Below are 25,393 nucleotides of genomic sequence, written 5' to 3'. Positions count from 1 at the left end.
ATGTTTCACTTTGACTGTTACTGGAAAAGAGGTTCCGATCCACACCCCCAAGGGAGGGTTCTTGGATCTTGCATAAGAATTCAGGGCGAGTCCACAGGGTAAAGTGAAAGCAAATTTATTGAGGAATTCAAGGAATAAAGAACGGCTACAGTATAGAACAACGGCATGGGGCTGCTCAATTGAGTATACTTATTTCTTGATCATATGCTAAACAAGTATATCATGAGTTTTCCTGGAAAGGGGCAGGCAATTCGCTGAACCCAGCGTTTCTCCCCTTTTTACACTACATAGGGTAACTTCTGGACATTGCCATTGCATTTGTTAAACTGTCATGGTCCTGGTGAGAGTGTCTTTTAGCATGCTAATGTATTATAATTAGCATATAATGAGCAGTGAAGGGGGGAACCAAGGGTCACTTTCATCACTATTCTGCTTTGGGTGGGTTTTGGCTGGCTTCCTGTTTCATCAACAGCGTCTTTATGATCTACATCCTGTGATCCCAATGCTGCGTACCTCCCATCTCATCCTGTGATAAGAATGCCTAACCACCTAGGAATAGGGCCCAGCAGGTCTCCGCCCTATTTGACCCCACCCATATTCAAGATGAAGTCGCTGTTTCAAAGCCTCTGACATATTTCAAATGCCTCTGACTATACTTATTCTATTTTGGTAACCCCTAGTGCTCAGCGCTCTGGGGAAAGGTGGAGCATTGTTGATGAGCAAAGAAACGGGTAAAAGAATGAACAAAGAGGGTAGGGTTTCTACCCCTTGGGTATTGAGACTGAAGAAGGAATAGTGCTGCTAAAATGGCTGCTCCTAAATCACGCTCCTTGATACGCCCTAGGAGTTCACTGTGTCTCCTTTGGGACTTAGGATTTGCTGACTCGGCCAATACAATCCCTAAAAGATAAGCTTGTAGTATGTGCTGGGTTATTTCCCAAAAACCTGAGCATTCGTGACAACCAGAAGTAAAGTAAATGAATGGCTGGCTTTTTAAGAGAATAGCTACCGGTGAAGAGGAGCCAATGTTTGCACTTCTGAGAAGTATGGGGGCAGAAGCAGAACTTTTACTCAGACTGATGACAGTGATAAATCAGATGCCAGCATCACCCATGGGATCGGCCAGAATGATGGTGGCCTCACTCCTGAGGCTTATGCTAAGGTAAGACTAGAAATGAGGTGACAGGGCTGGGTGCACTGGCTCGCACCTGTAATCGCGGTACTTTCGGAGGCCGAGGTGGGTGGATCACTTGAGATCAGGAGTTTGTGAAACCAACCTGGCCAACATGGTGAAACCCCATCTCTACTAAAAATATAAAAATTAGCCAAGATGGTGAAATACGGTGAAATCTCATCTCTACTAAAAATACAAAAATTAACCGGATGTGGTGGCAGGTACCTGTAGTCTCAGCTACTTTGGGAGGTCGAGGCAGGAGAATCACTTTAAACCTAGGAGGTGGAGGTTGCAGTGAGCTAAGATCACGCCATTGTACTCCAGCCTGGTCAACAGAGCGAGACTCCATTTCAAAGATGGCCAACAGCATCCTTCAATGGTCTGTAGCAGCATTGTCCAATGTGGGCACCTCAAGCTGAGCCTAGATATGGGTTTTTTAAAGAAATTTGATTTTTAGAGTTGGGGTCTTGCTCTGTCCTCAAGACTGGAGTGCAGTGGTGCCATCAGGTCAATGAAGTCTGGAACTCCTGGGCTCAAGCAATCTTCCCACCTCAGCCCTTCCGCATAGCTAGGATTATCAGCCACTACCATGTCTAGCTGATTGTTTTTCATAGCAATGGGGATCTCACACTATTGCCCAGGCTCATCTCATACCCCGCTTTGGTCTCTCAAAGTGTTGATTATAGGCATGAGCTACCATGCCTGGCCAGATGTGGCTTTTGAGCACTGGAGATACGGCTGGTTCAAACTGAAATGTGCTGTAAAATTTATGCCAAGTACCAAGACTTAGCATGAAGATGTAAAATCGCCTTATCTCTCTATTCATGACTTGTTGAAATACTATTTTTAATATTGAGTTAAGTAAAATAGACTAGTTGAACCTATTTTTACTTCTGTGGCATGTCTGCTAGACAACTTAAAAATTATATATGCATCTTTCCTTATATTTTTGGTAGACAGTGCCAGTTTAAAGCATGAGGAAATCTATACTGGAGGAGGCAAGGCCAAGAAAACTGAAGCAAAATCAAACTTGCGCTAAAATATGACAAGTCTATATGGTTACTAGATAAGTAAATCATGATACTTTTACACTTTCAAATCTAATATTAACCAGAATAGGAAGAGTTTTCCAGTCTTTTCTCTCCCTGTCCATTCTATTTCCCTCCCATTACCTCCTCCCCTCTCCTCTCCTCTCTCCTCCTCTCCTCTCCTCTCATTTCCTCTGCCTTCTTTTTTTTTTTTCTTGGAGAGATAGGGTCTTGTGCTGTCATCCAGGCTTGAGTGCATTGGTGTGATCTCAGTTCACTGCAACCTCTGCCTCCTGGGTTCAAGAGATCTTCCCACCTCAGCCTCTGAAATAGCTGGGACTACAGGCACATGCTACCATGCCTGGGTAATGTTTTTGGTATTTTTTTTGTAGAGGGGGTCTCACCAGGTTGCTTAGGAATAGTCTCAAACTCCTGGGCTCGAGTGATCTGTGGACGTCGGCCTCCCAGAGTGTTGAGGTTACAGGTGTGAGCCACCATGCCTGGCCTATACTTTGCGCTTTGTAGATGGGATGACTTTAAAGTCATCTTAAGTGACCATACTGTTAAAAAATGACTTATTGGGACCGTCTCGTTCTTAGATTTTAATCTCATTGGCTATCTAATAAACCTACCTCCAGACCCAGGATCTATCAGTGCAATGCCTCTTTGAGTTCCTGGCTGGTTGGCAGTAAGGGAGTGGGCATTCTAGGAGAATGGAAAGAGCTGTTCTGTCTCAGGTAGTCATTGCTTGGTTTAGATGCCTGCTTCTAGGAAGGAATGTGGACACTGTTTTCCCAAGCTTCCAACTTCTCAGGGGACACATTCTATGAAATCTCCCCATTTTCAAACACTGGAAGTTAAATATCTTGTAAATACCTGTACATACCCAACAACAGTCTTCGGGGGCATTTAGTTTCCAAAGCCACCAGGGAGTTGGGTTCCATTCTACACCTTGGACTCAGTCATGGTATCCTTGTGACTGATGTGGAGAGGCTAAGAACATTTATTTCTTTCCTAGCAGTGGTACCCAGGAATTTAGAGGTTAGGGCAGGGATATTGAAGAAAATGGCTATGGCCTATTGGGGAGTCGCAGGGATGAAACATTACTTCTTATCCCAACATTTCAGTTGCAGCCTTGGCTGATCAATTCTCCTTCCCTCTCCAAACCCCAAACACAGACCCGTATGGACATGGATGCTGCTCTGTTAGAAGAGAAACCAAGTTGGTAGGAAACCTAATTGTCAGTATGTAGTGAGTTTTAAAATACTAAGTTCAGTTTGCATTGGAATATTGTTTGTCTCCTGTAGCACAAATACATCTCTATGATCTTATCTAACCCTAATATCTATGGGGCAAAGGGTGGGTCTTGGGTACCTATAACAATTTGTTATTGGAGTTGAGTGTTCTGTTTCAATTCAAATCTATATCAAAGTGACAAATTCCTGGCTGAAAAATATCTTGAGGCAAAATAAGGAGAGGAGAGGGGTGAAGATTTTACTGCACGTTTTCCATCTCACCTTTTTCTTACAATCGGCTTCCAAAGTCATTATATTTCCTTCTATTTTACTAAGGAGGATGTGGGGATTTAATGTGGTTGGGCGTCTTGGCTGAGAACCAAGTGGTGGAGCTTGAGATTCACACATGGGGCAGAGTGGCTCTGATGCCTTGGGTTTCTCTACATTTGTGGATACGCACTGCAGATATGCAAAGCACACGCAGGTTCCTAGGTGGCTGCCCGTGGAGTACAGCCAGATAGCAAAGCACAGCTAAAATGTTCAAGAATAGCTCTGAGTAGGTGAGCAGCCTCCCAGGTTTTCCAAATTCAACCTCACTTAACGCTGTCCTGTGGTTATAAAAATCCAGCACCTCTTTTCAACGTAGGTCTTTCCCCCGTCCTCCCCCAAATGGAGGGTAACTTTTTAAGACTCGAAACCCTCAGTGTTGCACAATCTTACTGAATCGTCATCAAAATCCAATGAGGCATTTCCAAAATTTGAAAACTGAGCCCCAGAGAGGCTAAATTGCCAAAGTCACACAGCTGGGAAGATGGAAGATAGAAGAGGTGGGATCTAAATTGACGTTCATCTAGAATTTTTTACAAAACGACAAAGGCTGGACATAGGGTGGCTCATGCCTATAATCCTAGCACTTTGGGAGACCAAGGCAGGAGGGGATCATTTGAGCTCGGGATTTCAAGACTAGCCTGGGCATCCTAGTGAGACATCATATCTAAAAATTTAAAAGAGGAAAAAGACCTCTAACCACTAAATTTTGCTGTCTATTATGCTGCATGCCTAAATCTTTGGCTTACTGGAAACAACAAAGATCTAGTGTCTTTCCATCAGCTTAGAAGAGTCAGTTATTTTTGAGTGATAGAAAAATTTTAGGAAGAGGAGTTGATTTTCTTTTTCCCCTGCCATGCGTGGCATAATCATTTTGAATTTCGGTATTTGTTGTAACAGAGTTTTGCGGGTTTTTCCTTTTTTCATAAAATGCGTACTACCCCACCTCCCCTTCACACACTTTTTGGGGTGAGAGAACAGATCTTTGGGGAAAAAAGGGAAAATAGTAGAACAATACATCATCTAGTCACGCAATTTAGGAAAATAAAGGAAAAAAGCAGCAGCAAGCCAGTTACGCTGACAGCCCTGTCCAGCTGAGTGGCAGTTCGGCTGCTGCTGAAATTCTGCTTACAGTAATGAATTTCAATGCCACTTGCCAGCCTAGGAGTGTTTGGGGGAGATAAAAGTCGAGCTTGTGTGCTGTGCCTCTGACCTGGTTTTCAGTTCTAGACAACTTTGTGGTGTGGTTGCAGAAAGTTTGGCTTTCCAGATGTGAGCATGAGGGCTTCGTGTTCTGGCCTGTAGTTCTATTGCTGTCTGCTTTAAGGCAGATTTTTGGAGGGGGGTTGTGGAGGGTTTAACTTGCTTTATAAGGTTTGCTGGAGTCTGCATGCTGATGAGCTGCCAATTTGCATTCTGCGCCTTCGCAGCCATCACCTGCCCACAGCAGCACCATTACCCTACTTCCTGGGTTTCTGCTCTATTTTCTACCTGCAGCTGCTATATATATATATTTTTTTTCTTTAGAGCCTGGGAAATTCTCTTGCTCTCGCTGACTTTGCTTCATTCAAGCAACAAGCCATCTGTCTATTTCAGTCAGGGAGCTTGGATGTCAAAGTTCCAGGCACCTGCCCGATTTCATGAGGAATCATCATGGGAGGAGGGGGTGGTATGCATCAAAGGAAGACCCTGGGGCCCTCTTGATAACCCACCATCTAAACAAGTGCTTGCTAGGCAGCTGTGCAGTAAAGAGTAAAGAGTGCAGTGTGCAGTAAAGAGAAGAATGCTTTGGCTCCTAGCTCCAAGGCTTTTATACGCTTTGTTAGGTGGGGCAAATTGCTTCCCTAGGCTGCTGCAAGGACTAAGTGCCAGGATATATGCTAAGTGTTTTAGCATGTAGCAACAACTTTGGAGTCAGTGACCATGATTCGGCTCTGCCACTTAACAGCCATATGCCCTGGGCATGTCCCTAGCCTTGCTCAAGCTTCTGGTTCCTTTCGGGTAGACTGGGGCAATAACAGGACTTATCTTGTGAGGTTGTGAGGATTAAGATAATGGTAATAAGTCCCATTTCCTGATCGCTTACCCTGTCCAGTACCTACATGTTCTGTAAGAATTAGCATATATATTTGGTCTGATAATGTATCTATTATACTTATGCACATAGAGACACTAAAAAGTAGTTGGTCTCTGTGCATAGAGGTTTCTTATGTATACAATTGCATACAGTTCTATTAAACATATGTGTATATGTACGTATACTAGATATACTATGTATCTTTTAACAGTCTGGTTCTGTTGCTCAGGCTGGAGTGTAGTGGTGCAATTATGGCTCACTGCAACCTTGCACTCCCAGGTTCAAAAGATCGTCTCACCTCAGCCTCCCTAGTAGTTGGCACCACAGGGGTGCCACCACCACACATGGCTCATCTTTTAATCTTTTGTAAGAGACAAGGTCTCCCTATGTTGCTCACAGTGGTCTTGAACTCCTGGGCTCAAGTGATCCTCCAGCCTCTGCCTGCTTCCCCAAAGTGCTGGGATTATAGGTGTGAGCCACCACGCCCAGCCAAAATGTGTATATTATTTGATCTTTAAAATACTTAAATGCATATGGATACATGTACATTGTATAGATATATATGTGATTTATTAGATAAAATGCTTTGTTAGGCTAAGTGTTTTGTGTGTTTTAATGTATCTCATTATAAGAACCCTTTAAGGTAATGGTGCAATTATCCTCAATTCATGGGTGAGGTAACTGAAAGAGGTCAGGAGAGGTTCTAAATGCCTTCTGTATGAACTTAGACACTTGTGTAAATACAGAGATCATATATTTTGTAGAGCGTCTGGCAGTGTATTAACAAATTTTATCTATTCTTAATAGATGTTACAATACTTGGTCCTTTTAGAAAATGACACTATTAGTTTTAAATCTTCTGTATTTTCACAATACCACCTTGCTACTGAGACAACGTTACTCCTTTGAGATAGTTGGCAAATTCCCTTCTTCAGGCCAGATACCTGTGATCCAATCAGCCTTTACGGGCCAGAGAGGCTTCACTTTCCGCTACCCCCCACCACCCAGGTCTTCCAGGAGGGCAACCGGTGCACAGCATGTAAGACAAGACCCTTGTGGGAAACTCTTCAAAAGGGCCAAGGTTCAACCCCAAATCTACCTCCCTTTAAACTGCAGACAGCAGCAATGAGATGCCCTGGCTTTACCCATGGGTCAAAGGACTGGGTTTTATGCTCTGAGATGAACTGGTTCTTGGTCCAATATCAAGCATCAGGTTCAGTCCTGAGCAGTTGTACAATAAGCATTTTGGGCCCTTCAGAAAAGGACTGCAGCTTGTGAGTTTACATGCAAATCTAATATATTCATGTATACACACATGTATTATCCAGGATGATGAAAAAACACGAACTCCCTCCCCTACCAAAAAAGGCATTGTAAGTTTTCCAACAAAAAATTATTTTGAGAACATTGAGTCCCAGGTATTCACTGGTTTAACAAAAACCTTTCTCATGACACCCTGTGATTGAGAATATGCTTTTGATGTATAGGTACTTGTAGGTATGTGCTGGTGGATGTATGCACAGAGATCCTATGTACACATGAACATGCGTGCACACACATTTGTTAGCTCTCCCAACGGTTGTCCTATCTGGAGGAAGAACTGAGCATGAACACAATCAAAAATCAATGGACGATGGTACCTCCTAGGTGATGATGGTTTTAACCTCATGGGTGCTAAAAGCAGAGGGGTCTAGGAATCTGCTTTTTCAAGCTCACCAGGTTCTAAGGTCTGTAGCACATAGGTTGGACGGACACTCAGCAGTAACAAAGCTTTCGCTTGTGTGCACATGCATGTATGTGTGAATGAGTGCTCACGAAAACTGCATTTCCTTCCAAAATGGCTACTTCCCAGGAAGTAGAAAGAGGCTTCAAAAGACATAAGTAGTAAAAGTTGTCAGGATGTTGAGTGGGAACTTAGTGGTCCAAACTAACTGAACTGTATCTGTAATATTTTTGTTAAGATGGAGAAGATTTTACTGTTCAACATCTTGCTTTAAGAAATACATAGCTGGCCAGGCACGGTGGCTCGTGCCTGTCATCCCAGCAGTTTAGGAGGCTAAGGTTGGGTGGATTACCTGAGGCCAGGAGTTTGAGAACCAGGCTGGCCAACATGGTGAAACCCTATCTCTACTAAAAATGCAAAAAAATAGCTGGATGTGGTAGCAACTGCCTGTAGTCCCAGCTACTAGTGGGGCTGAGGCAGGAGAATCACTTGAACCTGGAAGGCAGAGGTAGCAGTGGGCTGAGATCATGCCACTGCACTCCAGCCTCGGTGACAGAGTGAGACTCCACCTCAAAAAAGAAAAAGCCAGTGGGATGAAGCAGTGGCTACCCCTCAGGCACTGTCCATAGAAAATGCCAGCCAGCCTCTATTTCTGCACGAAGCATATGCATGGCATATGGGCTTCCTTTGGGCTTATTTTCTCACCTCTGCCCACACTCTAGGGGGGAGGAGGACAGGAGTGGGATGGCAAGAATCTGCATCCACTGGCCAGGTCTCTTAAACTCGTTCGCTTCTGCCATCAGTTCTTAAATTTCACATAAAACTTACATGCTTATCTCTATTTTGGATAAGAGCCTGCTTTGGGAGATTCTAATGTAAACTGTATCTGTCATCATCTCTTATATCCTCCTATTTAGTGGGGAAGCGCTCAGGTATAAACCAGTATTTTAGGAAACCCTTACCTCCCTCCCTGTGAGGATAAAGCTAGTGACTTGTTTTAATTAGCATATCCATACATATTGTGTAAGGAGAGCACAAGCATCCCAAGTTTAACATCACCACCACCATTACCACCATCACCATGGATAATAAAGTGGGCATAGACTTTGGGGTCAGACAGTTGATGTTGTGCTCTTTCAACACTCGTTAGATACAGCTTTGGGCAAATCACACGACCTATCGGATCCTTCCTGTCCTCGTAAAATAAGGGTAATACTATCCTGAAGGATCAATTGACATAGGCCAATACAAGTTGATAACCTGCATGATCTTCATATATAAGGAGTTTACAGAGAAGGGATGATTACTTATACTGAAATAAGATGTATGCTGTTGAGACAATCTGGAGTGTGGAAGAATGGAGAACAAAGAGCCTGCAGGTGGCACACAGGGTTAAACTCATGCATAAAGTTCTCATTGGTCAGGTGAGAACATGCCTTGTCAGTTAAGGGTGTACATTCTGGAATCCTAGGGTGAGCACCTGCTTGCTGTGTGACCTTGGAGAATTTAATCTGTTTACTTCACCTGTGGATAATAGCGTACAGTTGAAGTACTGCTGCAAGCACTTCAGAGATTGCTTTCTTCTGCATAACAATATCAGCTTAGTGCAGTTATCATCCTGAGGTGTAGGTGAGGAAACTGAGGCACAGTGCGTTGGTTTAATTCATCCTGGATTGCCACCAGCAAGTGACAGAATCAGGGTGTACACTCTGTTTCTAGAACGCACATTTTAAAAACCTTTGTCTTGCCACCTTATTGAGAATATTAAGATAAAATGAGAGGATTAAGATACTAAGTAACTACATGGGGTGGACAGTTCAACTCTGATAAGATTTTTAAATAAAGAACACACGACTTTTGGCTCCTAATGGGCACTCAATGTATGCGAACTCTATCACTTGCTCTATTTTTTTCATCTTATCCAAGGTCTCCCAAAAAGTCGTTAATAGCTCAAACATATTTGAGATGAGTGATGTTATTTTGTTTTAAACCGAAGACTGACACTTCCATGCTGGGAGACGGCTAAGCTTAGTTCAGTTTCTTAAACAGCTAAGGTGAGTTCCACTGACTTCTTTGGAAAAATGGGTGAGGAAGGGGAAGCACTTTGAACCAGAAAACCAGGGCACTTGCCAGAGGCATCTGGTCTACTGGTGGCCAGGGCAGCCTGCTGCTCACTTGAGCAATACCCACCCCCCCAACCCCATCTCCGGGTGGGCCCAAGTGCAGTCACACCTGTGGACAACAAATCCACCCACTGAGAAAACCCATGGTAGCCAAAAAACTCAGAACACCAACTTGTACCTTTTCAGACTAAGCTTTTATTTTTTTGATATTACAAACCAGTTTTCTTTATTCACAAACCACTGTAAGTGATATAAACACTAATTTCTAAAGACAGATATACACATTTTCTGGGTTTGCAGATTGCGTGATGTGTGTGTTAAGAAGTCACTATATGCCACACATAATAGTAATTTTCCATAATTCATAATAGCAATAGTTATTTAGATAAATGAAAACATTCCAAATAAATACTGTTTAAAAAAAATCCAAAATGTTTGTTTACATTTCTGACATACATTTTTAAAATGACTTATTGGCATCTTGGAGTGCCTAGACAAAAGATTCTGCAACATCAGTTGGCACCCACTTACTCTAAATGATTTTATTAAAACTACATACAGTCATGGGGGAAAGTACAGCTCATTGATGAAAATCAAAACCGCAAATGAATTTTACTTTAACCAACACAGTAAGAATTCTATGTTTGTGATTCGAAACACAATACAAATTCTGGATTTTGAAATCTGAGGCAATTGGGAGAAATTTATTCTCCATAGCCCCCCTGCTCCTACTCTTTCTTTCCTTCCGGAGGATGCCATCGTATTTTAATAACTCGTTTCCTTTAAGAACATCAGTGAGGCACCCATTGCCATAACACTATTTTCCAGGTGGGGGAATGAGAATGTCTCAGTGATGCTATAAAACACCCCCTTGCCCCTCCCCTCACCCACCCAAAGAAGTGTGGTGAAAAGAACACTTCATATGCTTTTGGCTGATAAACCTTCTCCCCCCTCCCCCTTTTCTCTTTTCAAGATCACTATCTGTCTTAGATATGGAAGCTACAGAAACTTTGTTTTCAAATCTTGTGAAACTTTATTGATGGTTTAATATCCAACTGATCTTACGGCATGCACATAGGATGGCAAGAGAAAGCTGGATCACACTTTTTTTTTTTTAAGTTTTGTTTGGTTTTGTTTTAAAGCAGAGTTGTTACAGCGGATTGGCAGGTTCACAGCGGTGAGTTGATAACTTACTGAAGTGCGTGCCACAGGGCCTGCACTGTACACATGAGGACTTAACCTATGGCAGCAAAACTACTCAGGGACAGCCTGCTGCTGTTTTCATTTAAATACAAAAACAGGAAGACCCGTGACAGATACCCCAACTTAGGTTAACTTGTAAACAGGACAACGTGGAAAGTTCAAACAGAAGTACAGACAAACTGCAATTTTTCAGCTGTGTCACTCTGGCCCTGCATCCAAGAAAGGGGGGGAGACTTTGTTCTTTTGGGATGAAGAGGATGGATCTACTTTGTTGTTGTTGTTTTTTGCATCCTTCTGACAAGTGTCCTGGGCCATGGAGATAGAACTAAAGAGATCATTTTGAGATAATCCTTAGGTATGGGAAAGAGGTGGAAGGGCAGGATCTCACGGACTGAAAAATTGCAGATTGCTCACACAACGCAGTCACGTTTCAAAAAGTACCAAGCTGATGAAAATACCATGATTATCTCTACTCAATGATTGCAATACTTGTAAAATGCTTCTATAAATCCGAATATGATTATCATGTAATTCCATAAAAATTATACGTCTGTCTCTAACAGTTGTTCTACTAGGCTAAAACTAAAGCTTCATAGACTGTTTCTAGAACTTAACAACTCCACTGCACAGATGTAAATTTTATACATTTTTTAACTGGTACAAAGAATTTAAGTTATTACTTTCTTTTTTTGGAAAAAAAGAAAAAAATAGAAACAGTGCTTTTTATCACCTTTTTATTAATGTTATTTTTTCCCTCCCATAATATAAAAGTCAGCAATGATATCAATAATTTATTATACTGGAAGAAATATAAAAAGAATGTTTGTTGATGGCCTAACTAGCGGGGTTTTTTTTTCCCCCTAAATAGCGACTGGTTAAGAAGCTGAATACTGCCGGGTGGAATGGTTTAAAGGGTGGGTTTTTGCACAGCTTCATTCAACTCAGATGCACAAGTGCTACTAGAAGCACCCCCTTAACAACATAACCTTTGGCTTGAACTGGCAATGAGTAACTTAGAACCATTGATAAATGATTGTTGGTGCAGTGGGTCGTTTAGATTCATCAGTTATATATTTTTTTGTCTTTCAGCCAAACCCCAGTTCCAATCCCCTAAGCCCCTCCCAACCTCCCCTTTCACAAAATAAAATAATGCAGATGCAGAAAAAAATGACTACTGTAGTCACTTACACTCTTCCCAAACAGCTGATAACCCCAGTTAGCTTAATATTCAGCATATATAATTCATTTACATAATATAGCACTCTGGATATGGCCCTAAACCAGTTTTTATTCATATCTAGCGTCTGTCTAGATCAACCACAAAAACTCCTACAGCCAGCAACCAAACTACGGAACCTTCAGAAATTAAAGACCCACAATATTAAAATACACAGAACAAAATATCTGAGGTATAAGATAAAAAATGTAATTTTTTTCCTTTTTATTTGTATTTTTTTTTTTTAGAGTTGCTAAAATGATGTACTACTGCATGTATTGCAATACTCAGGCCTCGGAAAGCTTCCTTTCTCCCCACATTGGAAGGTTTTTATGGTTTTGTCATTTAGTATGGAGCAAAACGGTTGTATCCCCCTCGGTATATACTAGCCTGCAATGAAGAAAGAACGAGACCCACATCATCAGCATGGCTCCTAGTCTTGGCATCAGTCAAAGGTGCAAAAGCATTCTGAAACAAAGCAATTTGAGGGGTGTGTTTTTTACATTTTCCTTTTGCAACATGTGGATCATCAAAAAGACTAATGTGAAAAATAGACACTCAAAACCAACCGAAATGGAGGCACCCCCTACCCATCCCAGGTCATTCTTGGAGAACTAAAGATAGGGCCATTCTTGACCCTCCCCAATAGCTCCTCCTAAAGAAATTCCCTGTAAAACCAAATTCAGCCCAGTCCTCTTAGCTAAAAGGACTCTTATAAGCTGGACAACTGAAGGATTTTTCACTGTCTCATTTTTTTATTGGACTGGATTAAGCTTCCCCAAGGGAACAGAATAATCTACACTTGAGGTTGAATTTGAACAATTTACTGAATGTAATTCAACTCGCCAACACACTCCTCAAGTGGATGAGGTGTTGAAGCAGAGTTGTTGAATGCAGAATTGGGATGAAAATCTGAATCTACTTCTTACTTGACTTGGCTCTGCAAGCTGTATAGAATCTGATCTTGAGAAGGGAAGTTGTACACATGAATTGCTTGATGTAATTAAGCTTGTGCAAAACAATGTTTCCAGATCATGGCTGAATTTCTACGACTGAGCATCAGTGAAGTGTCTGGCCATGGCTTTAATGGCTACAAGGTGGCACTTAACGATTTCCTTTTTCTAAAAGTATTGGCAATTCAAATGAATGCCTACGGGGATTCATTTTTAGGATAAGGACTGATATTCTTGATCCGAGCAGAAAACTGCATGCCAAAGCTTTGTAATGATTGCATATGCTCTCACGTGATGGGCACGTCTTACTGTACTCAAGAGTTTCAGTGCATAGAAGTTTGAACAAGTACAGGCAAGTTCACCCCACCCTTACCTCCCATTTTTTTACCCTCCCCCCACCCGCTCCCAAAACAAAAACCCAGACCTGCCCCAAAACAAAAGACAACCCCCAAACCCAGCTGATTCCTTCTACTTTCTTATGTACTAGGTACACAAAGTGTGCCCCTCTCTATTTTCTTTCCTGGGCGACTATGACTTTAAACATGAATTGTAATAGGGGAGGAGAGGCAGTCAGATTCTCAGCTGCCTGACAGCAGAGGCCTGGAAGTGTGCAGCTTAGCTCCTCTGAAGTCTGTGCTGGGGCTGGAACCTTGGGGCTATGTGAATGAGCAGCAAGGGAGGAAAAAAGAAAAAAAAAGTTCTGCATTGACACTGCATTCTGTTAGTGATGGATTTAATTATCAAAATGACTAATTATTCCATTAAGGTAAGTGCTCCGCTAGGTGAGACTTGCAAAATTAGAAATATAATAACTTACATGCACTACATTGCCAAGAAATTAAGACATTTATCAAGTTTACTGGGAGGATTAATGTGCCATTTTAGCTGCTGTTAGCACAAGAGACAAATTCAATTAAGGGGAAGTGAAAGGACGTCAACCCGTACTGAGGTCCCAGCTGGGGGAAGGGAAGGGGGAGGCAGGAAGAAGTTGAGGACCAGGAGAAACTGGTACTCACCATGGCACCAACGCCGTAGGTGGGGGCTGGAGCAAGTGCGTGGTGGTAGGGGTCGGCAGCATAAACTCGTCCGTAACTGAAAGGAAAATAGAGGTGAAGAGTGATCCATACTATACAATTAAAAAATAACAATCATAAAATCCAAAATACCAAGACAGTATGGAGGGGGTGTCCTACTCATCTTGGAGTAAGAAACAAAATCTACTTTGCCATGTAATAGTTCATCTGTGTACAATGCATTTTTTGTGCATTTCACATGGCTGATCATATTGCTATGTTTAACAGATGAATATATATGCATACACACGTAGATATACATGATAATTTTCCCTGCCTCCCCACATAACATTGTTTCTACACTGCTGAAGTAACTGCCTTAGAGATCGAGGTAGGCAAGAAAGAAACAACTTGAAGTATTAAGCCCAGCACCCATGGAGGGTGGAACGTTTATTCTCAAGAGTGCCTTTTTCCCCTGATACAACTGTCACCATTCAAGTGAAATAGGGTGAATAGGAAAGGGTGAAGTGAACCTGTCTGAAGTTAGTGTCCAGCATCTTAGAATGGAAATGAACAAGTGTATTTGAATGGAAGCACCCTTGAAGGGTCTGTGGGACCCCCATTCCCGTTCAATCAGACTGATTTGGTTTTGATCCTATTATTTCAGAACTTCAGTCTCATTCATCGATGGCCAGGTTTTGGGAAGGGAGAGGCATTTGAAACAACAAATCTTTATGACATTTATTCATCTTTGTGGTTTTCTGTCTCTACCATCCTACTCCCTACCAAGGCAACTTGCATGCTTGGTCCACCGTATCCTCTGCCCGTACTTGTTTGCCCTGCCGGATAAATGGTGCTATTTTAATATTGACTGAAGCTGAGGGTCCATTCCTTGAAAGCTGATTCTGGAATAGAGATTCCTGTGCAAGTGACTTATTGAAGGGGGTACCCTTAAGAGGAAGAGAGGGACAAGTAGGTCAGAGCAAGGGAAAAAAGCAAGGTCTGAGATGAACAATATCTGCCACCTGATCCTGTGAGTTTCATGCTGCAGCTGGTTCCACCTGGAGGCAAGCGGGTTGGCTTTTTAATGCCCACGTACGTTTTAAGCTTTAGCTGTGGGCTTTCCTGAGGAGTGAGTGATACACCACTGAGTTTGATGCACCATTGAGTTAAAGTGGCTTCCTCTGACGTGGCACAATTTTCTGGAGAAGGGAGCAGCTGTATCTGTTGGCAACCAACATTCACAGCAGCTCGGGACAAATGCATCAGTCACTCAGTGGGATCTACATGGTTTTTTGATTCTTTTGACCATCTCCTGAATGAAGGAACAAGGCTGGAAGAAATGAGTCTGTCTGCATTATCAACCTTAAACTCATCTCCCATCCCTTAGAGTCCAATTTGCATGTACTTTTTCCCTCTCCTTTCCTGTTTTCGCCCCTTTTCCTTCCAATCTTTCTCACAGTTGGTAGATAAGTCACACCAATCCAATACATGCTTGACCCCTCACACTGTGGAGTCTGGCAAGGTAAAGGAAACGGGATGATGGTCCTTCTCAGACGCCAAGTTAGACCCTAGGTGGAATAAAACAATTATACCAGGTTTGCATTGATCATGTTCCAACTGTCAAAGGGCACTGAGTGTGCAAATAATCTAGATGAGGCTTTCAGCTTCAACAGGATTCTCGTGATCCTCAAACAATGACATGAAGGGATGCCTCTCTTCCGAGGTGAAAAATGCACTTTCATTTGGCAAAGCTGTTTCATAAATAGAATATAAACTGCAAAGGCAAACTGAAATCTTTGAGACTTTGTTAAGTGATGTTGTGGCATGGTGTTACTTCAAAACATGTGAAAAGATGCAAATTCAGATATTTCATTTTAAAAATTGGGGAAATAGTTTTACTGTGGCAATAATTTCCTCTTCTAGGGAGACACTATATGAGCAGTTTGAATGTATTGAATAAAAGTGTAGCTCCCACCTTTTACTACTGCATACTTTAATGGTAAATTCTATAACACTTGGCATACTTTCAACCTTTGTGGAAAACCCAAGGTAACAATTTGGCAGTATTCTCTTCCAAGGCAGAAGGAAAATACAGCAGCACTGAACTATTCCTCAGAAATGAGCTGGCTGCTTTTCTCCTCAGGGTGACCTCTACCTTCAGAATCCAATGGTTTTATTATGATTAATAAATTTCATTTCCATAGAGGAAAAGAGACCATGTCAGCTCAAACTGAAAGCAAGGAGGCTCCTTTTCAAATGCTAATTTCTAAACACGCCCTTGTGTGACACTACAATTTAGACACAAGGTTATTAGCGAAGATGTGGACTTGAGTGCTACGTTTGCAAGAGATATGCCAAGCACGTCAGCAATCTGATACACGCAGAGCTGGCTAAGCACAGCCCGGAGACAGAGCAAGGCAATGCCCAGGACATCTGCAGGAATGATGGGAAGATGTCTTACGGTCGCCATGTTAAGACAAGACCTGCAATATGGTCATCCTCCATACCATGCATCCCTGGCCAAAGTGGGCAGTAGTGCAGTCAGATCATGATCTCCATGTCCCCACTTCCCATTCATCAGTAATTTCAGAAGAAATCTTAAATGTGTCCACTTCACGCACATGACTACACTAATATAAACCACTAGTAGTTCATCAAAACCAACTCAACAGCCTGAAATCTTCTTTGTTCAACCCTTGCTCCTTCAAACCAGCAGCTATTTATATGTATCATATCTCTCAAGTCCATCTATCCACTTAAATATAAATTTATATACATCTAAATCCTATCACTCCCTGCTTAAAACCCTTCAATGGTTTTCCATTGATCTTAGAATAAAATCCAAACTTTCATAAGCTGCCTCTGCCCCTCTTTCAATCTTCATCTTCCTTCCCGTGGCCCTTGGTTACTGTGCTCCAGGCACACAGGATTTTTTTTTTTTTTTTTGAGACAGAGTCTTCCTCTGTTGCCCAGGCTGGAGTGCAGTGGTGCAATCTCCATTCACTGCAAGCTACACCTCCCGGGTTTACACTATTCTGCTGCCTTCAGCCTCCTGAGTAGCTGGGACAACAGGCACTTGACACCAAGCCTGGCTAATATTTTTTGTATTTTTAATAGACCCGGGGTTTCACCATGTTAGCCAGGATGGTCTCAATTTCCTGACCTAGTGATCCGCCTGCCTCAGCCTCCCAAAGAGCTGGGATTACAGGCGTGACCCACTGCACCTGGCCCACACAGGCTTTTTTAATTGTTCCTTTACACATGCAAATCCATTCTCTGCTTAGTCTTGGCACTTGCTCACCCTCCACCTGACTTTCAGCTTTTATGTTTCAAATCAAATGTCTCTTCCCTAGAGAGAAAGAGATGCTTCCTTCTCTGGCTCTCTGACTGCCTTTTTTTTTTTTTTTTTTTTTTTTTTGAGTCAGAGTCTTGCTCCGTTCCCCAGGCTGGATTGCAGTGGCATGATCTCAGCTCACTCTAACCTCTGTCTCCCAGGTTCAAACAATGCTCCTGCCTCAACCTCCCTAGTAGCTGGGATTGAAGGCACCCACCACCATGCCTGGCTAATTTTTATTTTTTTTAGTAGAGAACAGTGTTTTGCTATGTTGGCCAGGCTGGTCTTGAACTCCTAACCTCAAATGATTTGCCCACCTCGGCCTCCCAAAGTGCTAGGATTACAGACGTGAGCTACCGCACCCAGCCTGACTGCTCTTTAAGGGTACTTTCCAACTTCATCCCTACCCCTTCATGTCATATAGCAACTCGAATCTTATTCCTACCCCACCTGATCATTTTACCTTTCACCCTCCTGGAATGAGAGCTCCATGCAGGCTGGGGCAGTGTCTATTTTGTCTGCCTTTACATTCCCAGTGTCTAGCACAGCCCTTGCCACAGTGCAGGTAGAGAGGGGCAGACCAATGGTACCGCAGGAGAGGAGGCAGCCAGACGAAGGAGTAAAGAGGGAAATGGGGCCTGGGAGATACTCATGCCAGTAATTACGATCCCACTAGTAGAATCTATCAGTATAGTCTTTCAGATAAGCTTTTTGAAGATTCTGGGTCAGCTGCTCCATGACACATTCAGAACCCTTCAAGACAGAAGAAAAGTTTCTGGGGACTTCTAGAAATAGTGTATAATTTATTTACATTGCTTCTGTGAGTTTGCAAAACACTGGCCAAGTTGCCCTAAAACTCATCAAAAGCCTCTGGGGGAAAAATGAAACAAAGATATCATAGAGGACTACTTTCCTGGCGAACTCACCACAGATTGCAACTATCATGAGACCTCATCTTTTTGACCTTTAGCAACAAGTTAAAACTGGAAAGCAACCCGAGACCTTGCGGATTCAGTACTTGGGGCAAGAAGATCCAGGTTTGAGTTCTGCTTTGATGATGTCCTTGTTCTCATGACTTGACGGAGCATGCTCTCTGAGCCTTCATCTTCCTCATTTGTAAAGTAGTAATTTTCTGAGCCCTGCCTAATTCAAGGTGCATTCAAGAAAACCAGGTAGATTTTAAGCCACCTACAGCTACAGGAGATCATCATGCACAGCTTTTTAGATGGTATTTCACAAACCAATTTCTCCCTCCTTGCCCAGACTTTTGGTCTGCAGAGGCAAGTGAAAGATTCTATTCTAATATAATCACATGCAACTCTACCAATCAAATTACAGATGCTTTTGGAGTCAACATCTAATTTATGAGTTACAGATGTCGTTTAAATAGATACACTTACTTGCACTTAAGGTCGTGTTGGAGCAAAATTAATAAGAATGCAGCCTCTTGCATGGGAATATGAACCCATGTTAAAGTGCTTTATTAACTCTACTGAGACATGTTAGAAGTACTATGTACATGTAGTTGAAACAAGCTGGATGCTAACGAAATACAGTGGGCCCATGTTGGCACTCCACACAAGGGTTTTAACACAATTTTCTTATAGGGCTACAGTAAGAACACTAATTTCACTATATTTTACTCCCTATTTTGATGAGGAGCATTTATGCCCTGGGAACTTTGATTCTTCCATTAGTATCATCTTCCCATGCTTCCCAACCCAGAGATAGCTGGGTGAATCCCGTGGAGCAGAAAGATGAGTGAAATCTGTTCAGTCCTCAGATAGAGTTCAAAAGGTTAGCAAAGACATCCTAAACAGCCAAATTGCAGCAAGAATGCATGGGCTTATACCCTTTCCAACACAGAGAAGGGCTACAGAGGATGCATTCAAAATGGGATGCCTCACCAGGAATCAATGAATGGCCCTGGTCTCTGCAATGCAGTTAGGGACTACAGAGTCTCCCTCCTTATATCTAAGACATAGTCTTAAGTATTTGGGCAAATGAATCCATGCAAGTCACACACTTACCATACAGCATACCAACAGGGCACCAACCATGGTTCAATGGTTCTAAAAGCATGCTCTTCAGAGAGCCATGGTCTAGCTAAAGGGATGTTCTTTCACTTTCCTGTATACGGTCAAATGAGATCTGAGCCTCAACAAGGCCCACTGACTAGTTCTGGTGTCTATCCCACTAGGTGGGGTGCTCTGGGGCACCAGGTAAGAAGGGGGACATCAGAAGGTAACCTTTACCCAGGAAGAAGTGATTCTTATCCCACTTAGATATTCATCCTATTTCATTGCCCTCATTTTTAGGCTTTGCGGACTTTTCCAAATGAAAAATAAATGATGTGTTAGACAATCCTTTGGTTTGCACTGTTGCTGGTATCATTATCAATGAGTTGTTGCTTTTCTCCATCCGGAGGAACTGCATCTGGAACACACATTCCAGACCAAGTGTTCTGCGTTTGGACAAAATGCTTGGCTTTCAGCAATTCTCAAGGGCTGGAAAGGAGTCACAGCCAATATCGGCCAGGAAAAGAACAAGACCAGAGGGGAGGGCACGTGGCTTCTGAGTTCTGTAGCACTGCCCCAGCTACTGCTTTACTTCCTTCCCTCATCCAACTACAAATCAATCCATTGTCAATCATAAAATGTTATGGGCATTTGTTTTCCAACTCGACATCCTATACTCGTCACTAAATGAAAATGCAGCAAAACAGCAGAATAAGATCTCACAGTCCTACTGAAAGAGGCTGAAGGCTTCTGACAAATCCCTTGGCAATTCTGCAACTGCAGACTGACATGTCCCCTCAGCTTGTGGGGATTCTGTGGGGTCAGAATGGAGACAGAAGCTTACTTCAGAGGACAAAGAAATGTAGCGCAGAATATGGACCCTCACAGAAGGTCTTCCAAAAATTCTGAGCTTAGGACACCTCAATATATCTGAAATGATCAGTCTCTCACCTTTGTGCCAATAAGTATTTACCAGACAACCAAAATCTCCATTTTCAAATCCCAGAATTCCACAAATTTCAGGTTTTAAATTCTGAGCTAATCCCAGTGTGCATCCATTTGAGAAGATGTGGGAGTAATAATGGCCAAGATTTTGGGCTAATCTTCCAGGAGAGCCATTCAAGGAAAGGACAAGTTACTCAGTCCGCTATGCAGATACATGGAGAGACAACAGGTGCCAACCAGCCCGCCTCTGCCCCACAGGAAAATTTGAGTTTCCAGAACCTCAGGCCATGCAACCTGGTTTGCTGCAACAGGGAAAAACCCTCCTGAAGGCATGAAGAATAACTACTTGGATGTATTAGAAAATTCGGAAAGTAACGGTTTGTCTAGGAAATGACCCTTGTAGAGTGAAAGTGAACAGGAGCAACTGAGTTCTACACTTGCTCTGTTGGTCATTTAGTGAACTTAGTGAATGTGTTCATGAAGGGAATACTCCTGTGGTTACTGCAGCTTTCTCCTAGTTTTAATTTGAGCAATGACTTACACATTTATTGACCATGGAGGTAACCAAAGCCCACTTATCCTCAAAGCTTCTCAAGATACTTAGATGGACTAAACCAGTCCCTAAACACCTAGAGGTCTTCTTGGCACCAGGGACCAGTCCTTGGCCTTCTTGGCACCAGGGACCAGTTTTGTGGAAGACAGTTTTTCCACAGACCGGGGAGGTAGGGAGTCGTTTCAGGAAAAAACTTCCACTCCAGATAATCAGGCATTAGAGTCTCAAAACTAGTGTGCAAGCTAGATGCTTCACATGCACAGTTTACAGTAGGGTTTGTGCTCCCATGAGAGCAGGTGGAGCTCGGGCAGTAATGTGACTGAGGGGGAGCGGCTGTAAACACACAGGAAGCACTGCTCACCTCCTGCTGTGTGTCCAGCTGGTGGACCCCGATCTAGAAAATGACTAAAAATGCAGCAAAATACCCAAAAATGATACAAGCAGAAGTGGAAGAAATGCTCCAAGATAACAAGGAGTCATCTCTACGTGGCTCCGATGTATGTCAGTTACACATTGTAGTGATGTAGTCATCTTGGAGCAGAGTTTCATTGCTGCTATCTTCCTTACCTTGTTTTTAAAGTGCTTATCTTCTTCAGAAATCACTTAGCACATTTTTCAGCCTCGTGATTTCCCTGCCTCCCCTGAGAAGTAGGAGGGAACACATCTGAGCTCTTCAGACCCTACACGGGAAGCCACAATTTGCTTTTGCCCACTGATACCTGTCATACATCATCAGAACTATGCATACAGTGCATACACGATCCAACACTATGACATCTAAAAGACTCAGACCATTTACCCATAGCAAATCAGATCACATCATCCTTTCTCTACCCCACCAATGCTGTTCAAAACCTCTTCATATTCTGAATCCCAACAGCACATTTGAGGAAAGTAGAATAGCAGCTACTCTCGCAGTAGAAAAGACACAGTAAATCCCACCTTTGGTGATGAAATTATCCTGCCCTAGAATACCTCCTCTAATAAAGGAGCTGTAGGCACATTGTCTTTAACGCAGAGCTCAAGGCCATCCTTCTCTGAAATTTCATTTCTCCTTTCTCTGTGGCTACTCTTGCTCTACCAAAATCACTCAATTGTTACTGTCCTTTGAAATCACCATGGCACCCCAGCTACATGTTACCACACAGGAGGAATAACAAGTTGTATCCCTCATGAGATTTTCAATACCCTGCCATGAAGCAGGGTTGAACAGCAGCCTGGGGATCCCTCAGTCACAATGTCTAGAGTGAAACCCTGACTGTTACTTTTTGCCAAGTTATCTCAAAGTTCTTCTGAGAATGGAGATGATAATGGTGCATCCTGATAGTACATGGCTATAGTGAGGGTGAGAGGAGGGTTATGGTTACCAGTTAAGGACCAAACAAGTATCAGCTGTTGCCTCTTGTCTTTTATGTGGGATCAGTGAGCTTCCCGGTAAAGCCAGGGGGATACATGTGTCAGAGCTACCCCTGAATTGGGTTGACGATCCAAAGTCTTACGTACTGGCATCTCCCATCCTCAAAGCAAGCAGATCAAAGAATCTGAGACAAAACAAGCAGGGTGAGAAGTAGGGAGGGAGGTTCTGGGTCCTGAACTCCAAGGAATTTCCCTCTACAGAACCCACCTATCACCAGGAGGCAATCTTAAAATACAAGATCAAGACACTGACAATGTTCAGATTATCTGTCACCACATTTTAACTCCTTGTGAACATCCCTCACCTCCAAATGACCAGTTCTTGGGGACACACACTCTTTCAATATTCATTTGAGCCAAATGAAATGTGGTTCTAAAATGGGATTGATAGAATTATAATGAAAGCCACACATGTGAGGCACATGTCATTTTAAATTTTACAGTAACCACGTTTTAAAAAGTAAAAGGTGAACTCATTTTTATTTTCTCCAAAATATTCAAATTGTCATAACTACAATGTATAACTCAAAATTATGAATGATATATTTTACATAATTTTAGTACTAAGTTTTGGAAATCCAACATGCATTTTTTTACTTCAACACATCCTGGTGTGGCATGGCCACATTTCAAGGACTCCACAGCCACATGTGAACACAACTTTAGCAAGTCCTATTGTGTGCTCTTTTTACCATTGAAATAAAAAACTGGCTGGGTGTGGTGGGCCCGTGCCTGTACTCACAGGACTTTGGAACGCCAAAGGGGCAGGATGACTTGAGGCCAGGAGTTTGAGATCAGCCTGGGTAATACAGCAAGACCCCATTTCTTCAAAAAACTAAGATATTAGCTGGGTGTGGTAGCACATGCCTGTAGTCCCAGCTATTAGGGAGGGTGAAGTGAGAGGATCGCTTGATCCCAGGAGGTCCAGGCTACAGTTAGCTAAGATCAGGCTATGACAGTGAACTCTCCAGTCTGGATAACAAACCCTATCTCAAAAAAAAGGTTTGGCTGGGCACGGTGGCTCACACCTGTAATCCCAGCACTTTGGGAGGCCAAGGCAGGTGGATTACGAGGTCAGGAGATCAAGACCATCCTGGCTAACATAGTAAAACCCCGTCTCTACTAAAAATACAAAAAATTAGCCAGGCATGGTGGCAGGTACTTGTAGTCCCAGCTACTCGGGAGGCTGAGTCAGGAGAATGGCGTGAACCCAGGAGGCAGAGCTTGCAGTGAGCCAAGATCACGCCACTGCACTCCAGCCTGGGCGACAATGCAAGACTCCATCTCCAAAAGGTTCCTGATTGATCGGTTAGTGTTTCCCAAGGTGTGAGGTCTTTACTATTAAAATTATCTGGGGGTAACTTGTTACAATGCAGATTTCCAGGCTCTCTCCAGACCTATGAATCAGAATCCCAGGGGCAGGGGAAGACGACAAAACAGGCTCTGCATTTGTAACAAGTTCTCCAGGTGACTTGCAATGCATTCCTCTAGAATTTGATAAGCACTGTTCGATTTTTAAAAATTCTGCATGGATTCAGCATTTTCCCACTTAGGCTAATTCAAACTATCTAGACATCTTTAATTTTCATAAATTGATTGAACACACTTCATTTTTATAGGGTATTGTTACTGCATGTAGCTGTAGCAAGCCTGAGACTATGCCTCATATACAGAAGGTTCTCAATAAGTGGGAGTATTTTTCCTAAGTTCCTTTGCTTATACGCCCCCTTAGCTCCCTGTACTTCCCGTATTATAATACATATCACACTTTATTGGAAACGGACCAATTAGCCACAAATCAATTTACTGCATGACAACTTTGCTGAATAATCAAATCACTAAAATGCAGGAAAGACAATTAGATGAGACTTGCTGAAGGATTAATTAGAGGAATGGCCAATTTGGAAACTTCTTCTAAATATTAAATATTACCTAAAGTTTTAATGCAGCTGCCAGCGTGTATAGGTTGAGAAGTGGGGATAGAAGAATGAAAGGAGCTGGTGACACCTTGTACCCCTGAAGTTGCTTCTAATTGGTAACCTGGGTAACAACCTGTCCCACAGAAGACAGTTTCAACAGCTGTTGCAGATGTGTTCACTTGGCCAAGACTTTTTTGCAGACCCCTACTCTAACCCCACATGGTTGTGTCCCATACTCATCAGGAACTGAGATGGAAATGTGTCCCCAGATTTGCTAAGAGAATGCGTGGTGGTGGGTCCTGGCATGGTGGAGGGGGCATATCTTCCTGCTAGCGAGTCCCAGCTTCCACCTACCCCTTTATACATACACACACGCGCGCACACACACACACAATCCCTCACACACCCTTTGGGCATTTGGGTAGGGGATAGCTGGGAGCTTTCCACTTGGACTCTGTCTAAAACAACTATTTCAACCTGTCTGGTGGTTTTCAGGGACTAGAATATTAATTGATTTTCAGCCACTAACTTTCACCAAAAAGACGTCTGGTGAATTAACCTATAACACACTTGGCCTGTTTAACTCTGTCTTACCTTAATACACAACATGCTTCCTGACCTGACGTCTGCTACCTCTATCCCCACAACTACACCAGTACTCCCAGCACACACAACTAAACATATGCCTGCTGCCTGAAGGGGACAAGCCAAGTTAAATAAACTTCCAGTGGAACAACAACTAGAGAACCATTCAATGCCCTTTGGTCTCTTCCAAATAGTAACAACTTTGTCATCCAACTCACAAATACTAGTTTTATAAGAGCAAGATAGCATACTGGGGAAGGTGGAATTCCATCTGGAGTCAGAAGGTCAAAAGTTCCAAGGGCAAAGAAAAAGGACTGTGTGGACGCAGTGTGACCCTGAGGAAGGGTTTTGGCATTAGATGGACTCCTGTGTGACTGTGGGCAAGCTACTAAATGTTTCTGAACCCTGAGTATGTTGTTTTTCACTTTCCAAAATGGGCATGACACCTCGTTGAGCTGCCGTGATAAACTATACATGCATGTATATGTGTATATACATACACATTATACATGTATTATACATATCCAGGCATGTATCTATATCATACT

General features: G+C 42.7%; 1 protein-coding gene across 50 annotated transcripts in view; it reads right to left on the bottom strand.

Moving 5' to 3' along the window:
- Positions 1-9,862: 9,862 nt before the first annotated feature.
- Positions 9,863-25,393, bottom strand: part of RBFOX1 (RNA binding fox-1 homolog 1) — a 2,485,711-nt gene continuing 2,470,180 nt past the window's right edge. For 31 of the 50 annotated variants that reach the window (XM_077985562.1, XM_077985561.1, XM_077985605.1 and 28 more), the window contains 2 exons: positions 14,076-14,151; positions 9,863-12,574 (listed from right to left, as the gene is read on the bottom strand). In XM_077985562.1, the coding sequence (XP_077841688.1) occupies positions 12,452-12,574; positions 14,076-14,151 (199 nt within the window). In that variant the 3' untranslated portion in view covers positions 9,863-12,451. Of the gene's footprint in view, positions 13,716-14,075; positions 14,152-25,393 lie in introns of all 50 variants that reach the window. The other 19 variants (XM_077985573.1, XM_077985600.1, XM_077985563.1 and 16 more) reach the window with 3 other exon arrangements.

Source organism: Macaca mulatta, chromosome 20, assembly GCF_049350105.2.
Source record: "Macaca mulatta isolate MMU2019108-1 chromosome 20, T2T-MMU8v2.0, whole genome shotgun sequence".
Lineage (NCBI taxonomy): Eukaryota > Metazoa > Chordata > Mammalia > Primates > Cercopithecidae > Macaca > Macaca mulatta.
Note: the sequence above shows the minus strand (reverse complement) of the source record. Positions and strands in the feature narration are given on the sequence as shown.